Source organism: Pan troglodytes, chromosome 16, assembly GCF_028858775.2.
Source record: "Pan troglodytes isolate AG18354 chromosome 16, NHGRI_mPanTro3-v2.0_pri, whole genome shotgun sequence".
Lineage (NCBI taxonomy): Eukaryota > Metazoa > Chordata > Mammalia > Primates > Hominidae > Pan > Pan troglodytes.
Genome location: NC_072414.2, coordinates 65,307,087 through 65,320,929, shown reverse-complemented (window position 1 = coordinate 65,320,929; position 13,843 = coordinate 65,307,087). Strand labels below are relative to the sequence as shown.

At 51.1% G+C, this 13,843-nt stretch overlaps 1 protein-coding gene across 2 annotated transcripts in view; it reads left to right on the top strand.

Moving 5' to 3' along the window:
* HCN4 (hyperpolarization activated cyclic nucleotide gated potassium channel 4) overlaps positions 1–13,843 on the top strand; it is a 49,136-nt gene that overhangs the window by 14,518 nt on the left and 20,775 nt on the right. For both annotated transcript variants that reach the window (XM_016927172.4, XM_063795259.1), the window contains exon 2: positions 10,632–11,055. In XM_016927172.4, the coding sequence (XP_016782661.1) occupies positions 10,632–11,055 (424 nt within the window). The remainder of the gene's footprint in view (positions 1–10,631; positions 11,056–13,843) is intronic.

Sequence of the window (13,843 nt, the reverse complement as noted above, 5' to 3'; positions counted from 1 at the left end):
ATGCACATTCCAGTGTGAGGGGCGCCGTGCTGTATGGCTGAAGGATCGCAGGCCAAGAAGAGAAGACTGGGTTAGCTGTCGCCCTCACACAGCTCACCTTCTTGGGGAGAGGCTGAGGCCAGCTCTCATTGCATCATGACAGGCAGGACCTCAGCCCAGGATGGGGAGGTACCTTAGAAGAGGCAGGGGTAAAGGGTCATCATTGGGTTTAAAGAAAAACAAAACGAAACAAACTTTGTTCCTCAAATATTGATAAACATAGAAAAATTGGAAAATAAAGGTACACCCAAATCCAAACAACCCGCCTGTAAACCAAGCCCCAGATGCCCTTGGCTCTAAATCGGACTGTGTCTGAGGCAGCCCTAGGCAGCCAAGGGAGCAGCTTACCTGGGAGCCCTGTGATTCTGAGTCAGAGTTTTTGAGGTGGGTTAAAAATAGAGCCCTAGTGGCCAGGCGGGGGTGGGAGGAAGACAGCAATTTATCTATTGTGGGGAGACCCTGGGGTCAGGGAAGAACAGTGAGGGGAGGTTGGGCAGGAAGGTTGGGCAGTGGGTGGGGCTATATTTCCCTCCAGAGACCTGAGCTGAGCACCCAGCCTGGCTCAAGAAGGCTGTGGGAGGTGATTTCAACCCTCAGGGTACAGGGGGAGGCTAAGATGCCAGCCCCAGGACACAGGCAGGGAGGACTCCTGCTCACCCTGGGACAAAACATTCCCCCACCACCAGAGAGGCAGCTCCTTCTAGGGTATGGGATGGTGAAGGGGGTGACAGTGGCTCTGCCTCAGAGAATGGTAAAGAGGAGCTAGACAGATAGGGGGTGTGGAGGGGGAGTAATAGGTGCTTTCAAACAGTTATCAAGGTGTGAGGAGGGGAGGCAGGAAAGGCAGCCTCATGCGTGTCACGTGTCTGTGTCATGGACTGACATGCGTGTGATGTTAAGCTATCCTCCTTTGCCTATTACACCTGCCCTTCAGACAACCGCCCTCTCTCCACCTTCATCATTGATCTCCAAAACATCTTCTCTTCCTGACCTCCCGGGCACGGCAATGACTTTGCCACATATTTCTGCTGACCACTTAGGAGCCGTCTGGGGACCAGGGTCGTGTCTTTCCCCTGACACATGTTAGAGGACCCTCACAGCACAGGGCGCTGGCCGTTGTTTAAAGGTAGATGAATGTTTCTGATTATAAAGGTAATATCTGCCTGTTTTGGGGAAGGTGGAAAATGTAGAAAGGTGAAATGGAGAAACTCAGAGTCACGATATATTCCCACCCTTAGAAATCATCAATGTTAATGATTTAGTGAATTCTTTTTTTGTTTTATCTTTGGCAGTCTTTTCTTCTTCTGGCAACAGTCTTCCGTCCGTCCGTCCATCCGTCCATCCATCCATCCATCCATCCATCCATCCATCCATCCATCTGTCCATCCATCCATTTAACAATAAGATAATGTTACTGAGACTCCTCCCCATCCCTTGCCCAACTGTGTGTTCCCATCTTGGAAAAGGAAGAGAAATCATTTCTGCCCTTGGGGAGCTCACAGTAGGGGAAGCCCTAAGACTCCTCCTGGGTCTGTCTGGTTGGGGAATGGAGGGGATTCCGGGAGAGCAGTGGAGTTGCCTCCTTCATCCCCTCCTCAGGGCTCCTGAGTCTCACTGCTAGGCCTATTTGGGAAGAAGGGAGAACTTCTAAAATCCCCTGTGGTGGAGGTGGGGTAGAGGAGGGCCAAGGGGGTGTGCCCATAATGAGAGGCTTATTATGGGTGGTTGGTTCTGCTCCCACCGCCTGCACAGCTCAGGCTGGAAACGCAGTCAGGGCCCTGGTTGCAGTCTTTAGCCACAAGGTCCCCTGACCAGCTCTCTCTCATCCCATCCTGTCAGAGACCCCAGGCCCCCTGTTTCTTCTGGCCCATGTCTGTTCACCTGCCTTCTCCCCCACTTTCAATGCCTCCGCTCTTTTTCTGTCACTTTTCCACCATGATCCTCAGCACTGGGTGGGACCACCTGCTGAGGGCTGTTGCTGTGAGTCTTGGGGGTTTGGATGTGCTAAGTTCTTCCCTGATTGTCGGAGGCTTGTGGAAGCCTGGTGGGAAGGAGTCTGTTTCTGAGGGCTGCCCGCATCATGTGGCTTCTGCTGGGCTCCCTGCCACTCAGCCTTTGGCACGCACTCCTGAGGCATGCATGGCATGCACTCATCTGTTCACCCATCCCCCATCCACTCATTCGTATGTTTCCACCCATTCACGTATTTATGAGGACCTACCATATAAAAGGTACTGTGCTGACTTCAGAGAGTCAGTGATGGCAAGTTAGACTGTCACACACACAGTTTCTTATAACATGATAAGTACTATGCCAGGGCAGCACCTGTGAGGGGCAGTTAACCGGATTTCCTAGGATACAAAGAAGGCTTCCCAGGAGAAGTGATGCCCCCTGTGAACCAAGGGGGGTAGGTGGGCACAAGTGGGGAGAAGAGTTCCAGGCAGAGATGACAGCATGTAGGAAAGCCCAGAGGCAAAGAAAGCACCATGCGCTGGGGACACCGAAGGCTGCTGAGTCTGTCTGCAGCAGAGTGTGCAAGGAGAGGAATGGGGAGCATCAAGGCAGGAGAAGGAGGCAGAGTCCAGGCCAGGAAAGGCCTTGGGGACAACAGTGAGGAATTTGGATTTCACTTAAGAGGTGATGGGAAGCGCAGAAGGATTTGGGGCTTAGCAAAGTGTGGAGAGTGGATTGGAGGAGGGTGCTGGCCCCAGCCCTGACCCTGAGGTATGTGAGGTCCTGGACTGGCCAGGAGCTCAGCTGGGAAGCTGTTGGAGTAGTCCCCATGGTGGGTTGATGGGACACATTGGATCCAGTGTGATGAAGTGTTGGAAGGCAAGGGAGATAGAAGAGTTGAGGATAACTCTGAGGTTTCTGGGATATACTTTTGGATGCCTGGTGGTACCATTTTCTGGGAGCACAAGAGTGTGGAGGAAGCTGTGAAGCTCTGTCTGAATATGGCAAGGGTGAGGTTCCCATGGGACATCCAGTTGTAGACATGTAGTCAGCAAGTGGATGCATGGGTTTAGAGTTCAAGAGAGGGGTATGGTTTACAAGGCAGCAGAATAACAAGGCCATGGGAGTCGGTGAAATCACCTGGAAAGTGTGCATAGAGTGGGAAGAGATGAGGGCCCCAAGGAGCAAAAACATGGAAAGGTCATGCCGAGGGAAAGGAGGCCGTTCAAGGGAAGGGAAAGGAGAGGCAGTGAGAACAGAGAAAAGTCAGTGGAGTGGGCCACCTTGGAAGCCAAGGAGGAGACTGTCTGCAGGTAAGAATGGTCTACAGGGCCAGATGATGCTAAAGGCCAGGGAGGAAATGGACTGGAAAGTGACCATTGGATTTAGCAGCAGGGTGCATATTGGTGACGTGCTGAGGAGTGGAGAGCAGCATCGCTTCTCCGCCTTTTGGCTAAGATCAAGTGGAGTGGAGAGGAGCGCTGGGTGAGGGGCACGAAAGCGAGAGTGTGGGGACGGTGACACCTCCTTCAAGGAGCTTGGTAAGAGATAAGACAGCAGGGGTTCAGGGAGGGATTTTTTTTTAAGTTTAGAGAGCTTAAAAGGAAAAGCTGATGGGAAAGGATCAGTGGAGAGAGACAGATGGAAGAGAGAGGGAATCTTCTGTAGATTAAGGTCCCTGGGGAGGAAAATGGGGATGGTATCAAAAGGGCAGGTAGAAGAGCTGCTGATTTCCCTGTGACTGGGAAGAGGAGATGGGATTGGGGAGATGCTTCAAGGTGGCAGAAAGAGGAAGGGGACACTGGCGGCTTTGCTTTTCTCTGTGACGTAGAAAGTGGTATTATCTACTGACTCTGAGAGAAAAAGTGGTGGTTTCAGAGCTTTGAGGAGAGAGGAATTAATTTGAACTACCAGCTATGGGGAATGGGCAGGAAAGTTTACTAGGTTCTCCTGGAAGGATCAGGGGACAGAGATGAGGGCTGTGAATGAGGCCATGATGATGACATTGAGGCACGAGGAGCTAAGAAACTTGGATATTTAGTAGGACTGGTCTGAGGTTGTGGGATTCTCTACACAGCTCCCATGTGAACATGAAAAGGGTTGATGGTGGTCCTTGCCTGGGGCTGGGATTTCATGACGGTGCCAGGAGGAGGGGCATGGGAGTTAAAGGCGCTGGTTTTAGAGAGGCGAATGAGCTGGACCATCGTGTCTGGGGTGAAGGGTGGTTGGGAGGATGTAGGAGGGTTCTGATGAGAGGATCAGAGGAGTCAGCAGACTGGATATTCCCAGGACTCTGAAAAACAGGTGCAGCGCAACTGAATAGAAGAGCCGGCAGGAAAGAAGGGCAGGGTGTACAAGAGGACTGCAGAGATGCAGCACCTGGAGGTGGTGACGTGGTCAAGTGTGTGCTTTGGAATGGACCATTGAGGTGGGATTGTTAGAGTCAGGGTGGCAAGCTACCAAGAGGCCAAGGTGTTGTCTGGGTCAATGATATGGAGTAGAAGTCACCCAGGACGATCACAGGATTTGGAGTGGAATGGGAGGTTGTGACCCAGGTGCCAGCATTGCCAAAGTCCTTGAGGATGGCAGATGGGTGCTGGAAGGATGGCCAGCAAATGACAAGGATACCCAAAAGATCTTGTAGACATTTCTGCCACAGGCAGGAGGTAGCAGCAGTAGGGAGAGGGGAGGATGCTGACTCACCCCTGACTCTGAGGTATGAGGGATTTGGAAGAGTGATGTCCTTAGGACACAACTAGGGTTCACTTAAGCAGGGAGGCAGTGGGGTCTGGGAGTGAAGAAGTTAAGGATGCAGGTGCCATGGAAGAGAGCACAGGAGAGAGAGCTGGGAGGGAGACAAGGAGCTTGGAGAGGGACAGAGTTTGGGAGTAATAAAATACCACCAGCCAGATTGATATTTCTGTGGAGTGGTTAGAAAGCAGGCCTCTGGAGTCAGACTCTTTGGGTTTGAATACTTGGCCCACCATATATGGCAAATCTCTCAACTCCTTGTACCTCAGTCTCCTCATCTGTAAAATGGGCATAATCGTAGTATCTACCTCATAGGGGTTTTTTTTAATGAAGATTAAATAAAGTAGTCCAGATAAGGTACTCAGATTAGTGCCTGGCAAATGGTAAGTGTCCAAAAAGTATTGACTGCCATCCTCCTCCATTCTCACTGTTTTCAGGGTCAGGATCTTTGCTGGGTCTGGAAAACCAAGGGAATGGGAAAGATAACCCAGAGGGCATATGAGTTGGAGAGAAGGAGAATGGAGGCTGGAGACCAGGAAGGAGGTGGGGCAAGGGTCCAGGTGAGAGACAGATGCAGAAGCCATCATGGAAGCAGCTAGACTAGACATGGTGACTGCTGGGGGTGTTGCTGTAGGGGCGGGTGGGAGGTAAGAGGCAGCAGTAAGGGATGGCTGGGAGGTTTTGAGCCTAGATTATTGAAATGCAAACTGTGCCATTCAGCTTTGAGGAGGATGATGCTGAGTTCAGCTCTGGAGTCGTTGGCTGTAGGAGACAGCAGGCCCTCCAGGTGGATGCATTTTGCAGGCAGGTAAGAATGCAGGTCTGGTGCTGGGAGTGGCACTGAGTGGGAGCTGTCTGCAAAGTTGGAGAGGGTAACAGATGGGGCACTGAGTGTGCTGCTCACCTGGGAGAAAGCGTGGAGACCCACGGGCTACAGTCAGTACTGCAGGGACATGGGTGTCTGAAACAAGGTCCCTGTCCTCCATGAACCCATGGTGTTTTAGGAGCTAAAACCAAGACTCAGGCTGTGCAGAGGCTTCAGTGGTCAGAGTTGAAGAGCTAGCTTGAAAGGTGGAAAATATTTTAATGACAAAACAATGACATTCTTCTTCCAGCTGACAGGATTCCCAGTGGATATCATTTGTGCCAAAATGTATGCAAGAAAGTATGCATGTGTAAAAATGGATGCAAGTAGGAGGGCAAAAGGCAAGAGCGTGTTTACAAAAAATGTATTCATGGTATTGCATGTGGGTGTGCATGTGTGTGTGCGTGTGTGCACGCATGTTCGTGTCTGTGCATGTGCACATGTGCATGCATGTATATATGTGCATATGTCCTCAAAGGCAAGCATGGGTGTGTGTGGACAAGAAGAGGCTGAAGGAGGTCATCCCTAGCTAGGACCTCCACTTTTCCTACTTCCATTCTGTCACCGTTCCCATCCTCTTTGGCCTCCAGGGAAGGAGAGGGCCCTTAGTCTTGTCCTTGAGTCCCCAAGTTCAGGATCAGCCACCTCCTGTCTTGTCTTCCTCAGCTCCCTTGAGGCTATGAACTTCCTCTCACACCAAAACATGAAATTTCCAGATATCGGTGTAATGGGCTGCTTGGCTTTTTGCCATCCCCCATTCTTTCTGCATATGGGACCTGCCCCTCCAGTGTCAGCCTATAAGTTGCCTCTTCCTGCTGAGAGGCCACCTGCCTGCCTGGGTGGACCCATTGGTCCAGGTAGGAAGTAAGGATTGAGATAAGACAGGTCTGGAAGCCTGGGGCTGCTGGGGCTCCCAGAGCCCAGTTGGTGTCTTGCTGGCCAGGACTCCTGTTAACCTAAAGGGCACTGGGCTGGAGGAGGATCCTCTGGATTTGGAGAGACTAGGGCCCCTAATTCAGGCACGTGCCAACTCCAGGATATCTGAGCCTGACTGCCCCTTGCTTTCCTGTCAGGGCATTACACCCACCACCATGGATTCACACCCTGGATTGTGAGATTTATTCATGAGTGATTCTCGGGGTGGCCAGGTGATAAGGGAGCATTGGGCATCCAGCTTGAGGCTTTGGAAATGTTACTCTTCCTTCCTTTGTGAGCCTTCATTTTCCCTTCTGTAGGACATGTGTGACCGTGACCGAGTGATTGCTGATGGCCAGGGTGCCTTCAGCACTTGAGAGGTGTGCTACTTCTTCTACCTCAGACAGCCCTAGCATCAGGAGCATGGGCCCCCCAAATCCTCTTTGCAGTCTTCTCTTCTCTTTTTTCTCTGGGGCAGGGGCCACACCTGCTGTGGTAGGCTGCCTTTCCACCGTGATGTAAAGGTGTCAGAAAGGCATATCTGCCTCCCACATCCCTCTAGGGTACCCACAACCCCAAGAACTCAAACTCTGGAGTCCCAGAGACTTCTCCTAATCTTGTGTCTGTCCCTCACTAGCTGTGTAGTCTAGGGCAGACACTTCTCTGTCAGCCTCAAGATCATCATCTGTAAAATAACAGCAGCCACAGTGCTGGTGTGAGGGATAAATGAAGTAATGCATGGAAAACCCAAGTAAGTGCTCTATACATGTGACGTGTTTTGGGGTCTTTATGAATAAAGACTTTTCAGTCACCAAGGAGCCCCCAGTAAAAATGCTCAGAGATATTAAGGCATCACTTGAGATGCTTCGACCAGCAGGATTGGAAATGTAGAGGGGCCAGCAAGCTGAGGATGCCAGTGTAGAAGCTGTTGCCACCTTCCCCTGGCTAAACCCACTGGAACGCGGCTGGCAGGTGTGCTGGGCGCTGTCCGTGGTGCTGAACGTCATATCTAGCTCTGGCAGGGCCTGGCTTTCGGAGACCTGTGCAAGCATCTGGCAAGGAGTAAGGAAAGGTAGTCCAGAAGCCAACGGCAGTTCCCAAAACCCAACTCCTCTCACCTCCTCCAGAAGCAGTTTCCCGGCCTCACCCTTCTAGGCCACCGGGATCCCATTTTTATGGATACCTGGGCTTTTTACGGATACCTGGGCTCATAGGGATGGTTTCTTACACCACTGCCAATTGCCTTCTATCCAAGCCTTGTGCTCTGACCAGACCATGAGTCTCTGGAGGTGAGGGCATCTGTGTACTGAGGCAAATAGGTCTGTCATCTGATGGCTGGAGGGACTCTGTAGCGCTTGCCTCCTGCTACTGGCTTTCCTGGGTCTATTACAGGCTCCTCTGTGATCCCACTCCCAGCAGATGTTTTGCTCTGGCTCTTCTCTGGGAGATTTGATCCTCCCTCTTACCTCTTTCCTGCAAATTTATTGATTTTGATGATTTATTTACTCACTTCATAACGTAGCTGGGCATAGGTCAGAGCATTTGACAGAAATCAATTGATTTCCTCCTTATGACAGTGCTGCTAGTCAGGTACTGTGGTTATCCTCATTGAGCAGATAAGAAAACTGAGGTGTGGCATGGTAAAGTGACTTGCTAGTAAACCATGGAGCAGGAATCGAACCCTGACTTCAGGCCCATCCCTCCTCCCACCATATTATACTGTCTCTCCAGCAGCTCTGTGATGTTCCAGGGTAGTGGTTTGTGGGAAAGAATGATCCAGGATCCCGACCCCAGCCCAGATCGAGTGCTGGAAATATCCCTGAGCATCTGGAAGCTCAAGATTGAAACCATTAGTCAGAGTGCGAGGAAATGGGTGTTTTTGCCTTATGCAATTTGGTTTTATGAAGACCATGAAATGCAAACATTCTCCTGTTAATTACTCTCTCAAATTTGGACTGTAATTGAGGGAACTAGAGCTGGGGAGAGTGTAGAAACCCGTTGGAGTGGCAGGCCCGCCCGAGTCAGCATTCCCAGCCGCCTTGCACCCACTCTGTTAATTTTAGAAACTCCTCCAGCCTGGGTGTATTATTAGCTTTATGTACAGAGGGCCACATAGCCCTCAGTGGCCTTTCTATGCACAGTTAAAAAAAATTGTTTTCTTTTGTTTTTCCCAAGAGATTAAATGAAGAGGGATGACAGCAGAGTGTATAGAGGGGTGTTTGTGCACTGTGTGTGTGAATGGGGATACCTGCTTGTGGCATCTAATGAGTGTACACAGCTGTCTTTGAGTGAGGTCTATGTGGCTGGGTAGAGCATGCATGGCTCTAGGGCACCCCATAGATGCTGAAACCATCCTCCTGGGGCCCATGACTCATTAGCAGGTGTGCTGCATTCTTTGTAGTAAAGTGTGAAGCTGAGGATGGGTCCTCAGGCCTTAGTTGGGTTCTCTCAGCTGGCATATGGGTACTGGGGCCACAGGAAGGAGTGGTGGGTCATGGGGTAGAGAGGAGCTGAAGTTGGCCTCTTGGCATCCGGCCTTATCCCCCATAAGGCCCTGTCTTGAGGCCCTGAAGAGCTTGGCTTTCAAAGGAGCTGCAGAAAGCTGACTTTCTGGAAACTGCCCTTTGCCACACAGTGTGATGCAGGACAGCCATCTCACCCACCTTCAGCAAAACAGGCCCTACCCTCTCCTTGACTCACAGCCCCATTTTGAGTCTGGCAAACAAACAAACAATTTGCTATGAAGTAATTTCTTTGCAACCTGGAACTCTGCAGGCAGGGGCACTTTGGTTTACAGTGAGACCCTCTGAAGACTCGAGGAAAGCTTATCTCTTTCTTTCCCACTTCCTTCCTCCTGGCTTCCCTGTAGTAAAGAATCAAAGATGGTGAAAAGGTTATTTCTCCTGGGAGAAGACATGCTTATTTCTGCCTGACTTAATACCTTTATCTGTTATTGTGTAAATGTCTAAATTAATAGCAGAGGGAAACAGCTCTGCAGTGCAAGTTTTTGGTCTTGGGGCCAGCCCTGGGATGGCTGGTGCTTGGGCAGCGTCCCTGGGAATAACTGGCCATGCCTTCTGATTGGGGTCTTGGCCACCTGTGTTGTTTCCACACTCCAGAAGGCCCCCTGCTTGGTGAGTTGGGAGAAACCCAGCACAGACCTGTGAGTTGGTGTTGTGCCTCCTCCTCATGCTGCTCAACTTCTCCAAGGCTTTGCCCTGAGGCTCCCTCTACAAATGACTTGAAGGTGCCTGAGGCCTTAGGAGAAATGATTCTGGAAGCCCTGGGCTGTCTCTTTCTATCACATTGAGTGGTATCTCACTGGTGCCTGAAATCCCCCCATTAATTCTTCTTGTTTTGAAGCTATCTCTCCCCCTCCACACCCCCATGTTAGGATGCAAACCTCTGAGGGAAGGAGATGGTCAGACATTTTCTGATTATAGGGGATGGACTAAAGGTGGATGCCAGAGAACCAGTTTGGGAGAGGGCCAGATCAGAATGATAGGACTCATTACACAGTGAGGAAACTGAGGCCCAGAATAGGGAGGCCCTTCCGGATGTCACATAGCATGTTGATGACAAAGCTGGGGCCGGAGCCTGGGCCTCCTGCCTTCCAGGCACCTGAGTCATGTCTGTACCTCCCCTGCTCTTTGGTCATGGTCTGTGGAATGTCTCCCTGACAGCCCGTCTCAAGCCACAGCTGACCCTCAGGGAGGATGGGGCAGCCTAGCCTGAGCCTGGGGTGGTGTGGGGTGAGCTGCTCCTTTTGCTAAAACAGCCTCTTGCTTCTCTCTGAGTGTCACTGATTTGCTTTTCAGCCTGACTCTTACTGCGGGCTGGGGATGGGAGGAGGAAGCTTGTTGTTGGGGCTCGGGGAAACTCACAGAAGGGCAGCACGGAGGGTATCCTTAGTGAATGAAGAGCCTCTTATTGTGTCATTCCCTGTGCCAATCTCCACATCTTGCCCTGGTACCCATGTGCCTGTCTTCCTGTCTCAGAACCTCCCAAGACTTCTCTGTCCCAGATGCTGTCCCTCAGATCTTCCTCCCTTAGTCTGTAACTTGTCCTGTCTCTCTTCCTGGCAACTGACCCCTGTGTCTCTGGGCAGATTTTACTGGGACCTGACCATGCTGCTGCTGATGGTGGGAAACCTGATCATCATTCCTGTGGGCATCACCTTCTTCAAGGATGAGAACACCACACCCTGGATTGTCTTCAATGTGGTGTCAGACACATTCTTCCTCATCGACTTGGTCCTCAACTTCCGCACAGGGATTGTGGTGGAGGACAACACAGAGATCATCCTGGACCCGCAGCGGATTAAAATGAAGTACCTGAAAAGCTGGTTCATGGTAGATTTCATTTCCTCCATCCCCGTGGACTACATCTTCCTCATTGTGGAGACACGCATCGACTCGGAGGTCTACAAGACTGCCCGGGCCCTGCGCATTGTCCGCTTCACGAAGATCCTCAGCCTCTTACGCCTGTTACGCCTCTCCCGCCTCATTCGATATATTCACCAGTGGGAAGAGGTAAGTGGTCAGTGCAAAGCTCTTGGGGGAAAGGCCACTCCCCACAGAGGGAGTGAGGAACTGGCAGGGAACCTCAGATAATTGAACATAGGCTGTCAGATTGTGGCAGGCACACCTGCTCCAAGAGGACAAATACTAGTAAGTTCTTGACCTCTTATCATGTGCTGGATACTTTACATGCAGTATCTCAATGAAGTGTGTAACAGCTATAGAGGGAACCATATAGGTACATGTATATACTCATTTTTCACCTGAAGAAACAGACAGAAATATTAAGTGACTTATACAAGGTTGCATGATTAGTAATTTGTGAACCTGGAATGTGAACTTAAGCTGATCACCTCTAGAGCCCACATTATTAACCACTGCATTATGTTGTAGGGTTTGTAAACCCATAAACTTGTTGGGGACAGGCAGGGAATAGGGATGGGTGAAAAGGGCCAGTTGGGGGACAGTAGACAGTGTGGTGGATGAGAAGAACTAGAGAACATCTCCGTTATATTGGGTGGCCTCTATGCAGCTCCAGCTAATTTTTGTCAAGTGGGAATGGGCCCAGGGTTGCTAGATCTATAGCATTATGAGAAATGGAAATCTGGATTTTTATACAAATTTTCTTGGCAACTCTCTTAGTTTGGGTTCTTCCTGAGCAGAACCTGAGACAAAGATTTGCATGAAAGGGATGTTTTGGGGATGCATTCCCAGGAAAATCTGGTAAGGGGACTGGGGAGAGGGACAGGGAAAGGCAGGAAGCCAAGCAATGGTTGGACATTGGAGGGTGTCCTGTGGATGGCTGTTTGCCTCAGCCCTATGGGATCTGAGGATAGTGTGCGCCACACCTTGGAGTTGTCCCAGTCAGGGCAAGGGAGTTGGAATGTTTATATCCCCTTACCTGTCAGTCATTGGTTCAAGGCACTGCCAGCCCTCAGCACTCACAGCCAAAGCAGTTTCCAGCAGCCCGGGCAAGCCTCTGACAAAAGGTGCGGCCGCTGGCTGTAGAGAGTGAAATCACGCGGGCAAGCTGGAGTCTTGTGCTCAGAAACTGTAAAGGGATCATAGGGGCTGTGAACACTGGCTACAGGAGGAAAATAAAACATTGAAAAAGAACTGGGCGGGCCAACTGCATTGTGAACAAACCTCACTCATCCATGGGCTGAAGCAGTCATCTGCAGCAGAGGAGCTAAGGGCTTTGCTGGGGGGAAGAGCAGCTGACCTTGCCAAGTGCTTCGGTCTGTGTCTGCCACCCACCCAAGTTACACAACTTGGCAGCAGCGGCAGGCAGGCCAGCCTGGAGGGCCTACTCTCTCTGTGAGACAGCCCACCTTGGAGTCCTGCCACCTGTGGGCGGGACAAGCTTCCATGGAGGGCCATTTCCCGCTCCATCCCTGTGCCGCGTGGCTGACTTCCCAGCCTCCGGGACCCCCTGCTTGCCTGGCAGAAGTTCCCATGTTCAGGACATGAAGCCCCCCATGCTCACCCCCAGCAGCAGCCTGGGCCTCGACTGGCAGCACCTATGGCTGATGGTAGAGGCACGGGCAGATTCAGGTCAGAGGCGTCATGAACGCACGTGCCATAGGAGAAGTGTGTGCGCCAGTTTGGCAGCGTCCCTCCATGGCAGAAATTCTCTTTGGCTTGGAAAATTCACATTACTTATGCTGACAGAGAGGGGCCGTGACTCTCCCAAGGTCATGCAGTTAGACCTCTGGTAGAACTGGGACAGAATCCAGCTAGCTCTCTTGGCCCCCAGCACAGTGTGGGCTGTCCCACCCCGGTGTAGTGGAATGGCACATTTAAGACCCAAGTTAAAATCCCGGCTCCACACTGCCTAGCATGTAGCTTTGGGTCCACTTTGCCTCTCTGTGCCTCAGTCTCTTTATCTGCAAAATAGGTATAAGTTGTACCTGATGTTTATAAAGCCTTAGCATGAAGCTTGGTGCAGAAGAACTGTTTAATATGTGTCCCTCCTGGCCGGGCACGGTGGCTCACGCCTGTAATCCTAGCACTTTGGGAGGCCGAGATGGGTGGATTGCTTGAGGCCAGGAGTTCAAAACCAGCCTGGCCAACGTGGTGAAACCCCGTCTCTACTAAAAATACAAAAAATTAGCCAGGCGTGGTGGTGGGCGCCTGTAATCCCAGCTACTCGGGAGGCTGAAATAAGAGAATTGCTTGAACCCAGGAGGCAGAGGTTGCAGAGTGAGCCAAGATCGCACCACTGTACTCCAGCCTGGGCAACAAGAGTGAAACTCCGTCTCAAAAAAATAAATAAATAGATGTTATTTATATTTATAATATATATATATTTATACACACACACACACACACACACACACCTACACACACCTACACCTACCTCCCTCCCCACCAAGTTGTCTTAGTAACATTTCCTCGGTTCCCCATACTTAGCTGGCAAGAGAAACAGGGCAAGATTTATGATCCTCATGTGTCAAGTGAGGAAACTGAAGATCAGAAAGGCCAGCCGCCCCAGTGGTAGGGCTTTTGGCCTAGGCCTCCTGTCTCCCTGTTCCATGCACTTCCCGCCTTCTCAGATGGAAAGGGAATGACTTTGATTCTATGATTGTTTCCTTTCATGGCTGGGGCGCCTCCATGGGGGACTGGACTTCATTCAGTCCAGCAAGTGCTTGCCGGGCACCCACCTGTGCTGGCCTGGGTGGGCGCTGGGATCAAAGTACTAGGACGACTGTTGGCAGAGAGTGGGAGGGCAGTGGCAGGGGAGGAGATCTGTGCAACAGGTTGAGTTGGAGGTGCCTGTGGGACAGAGATGTGCAGAGAT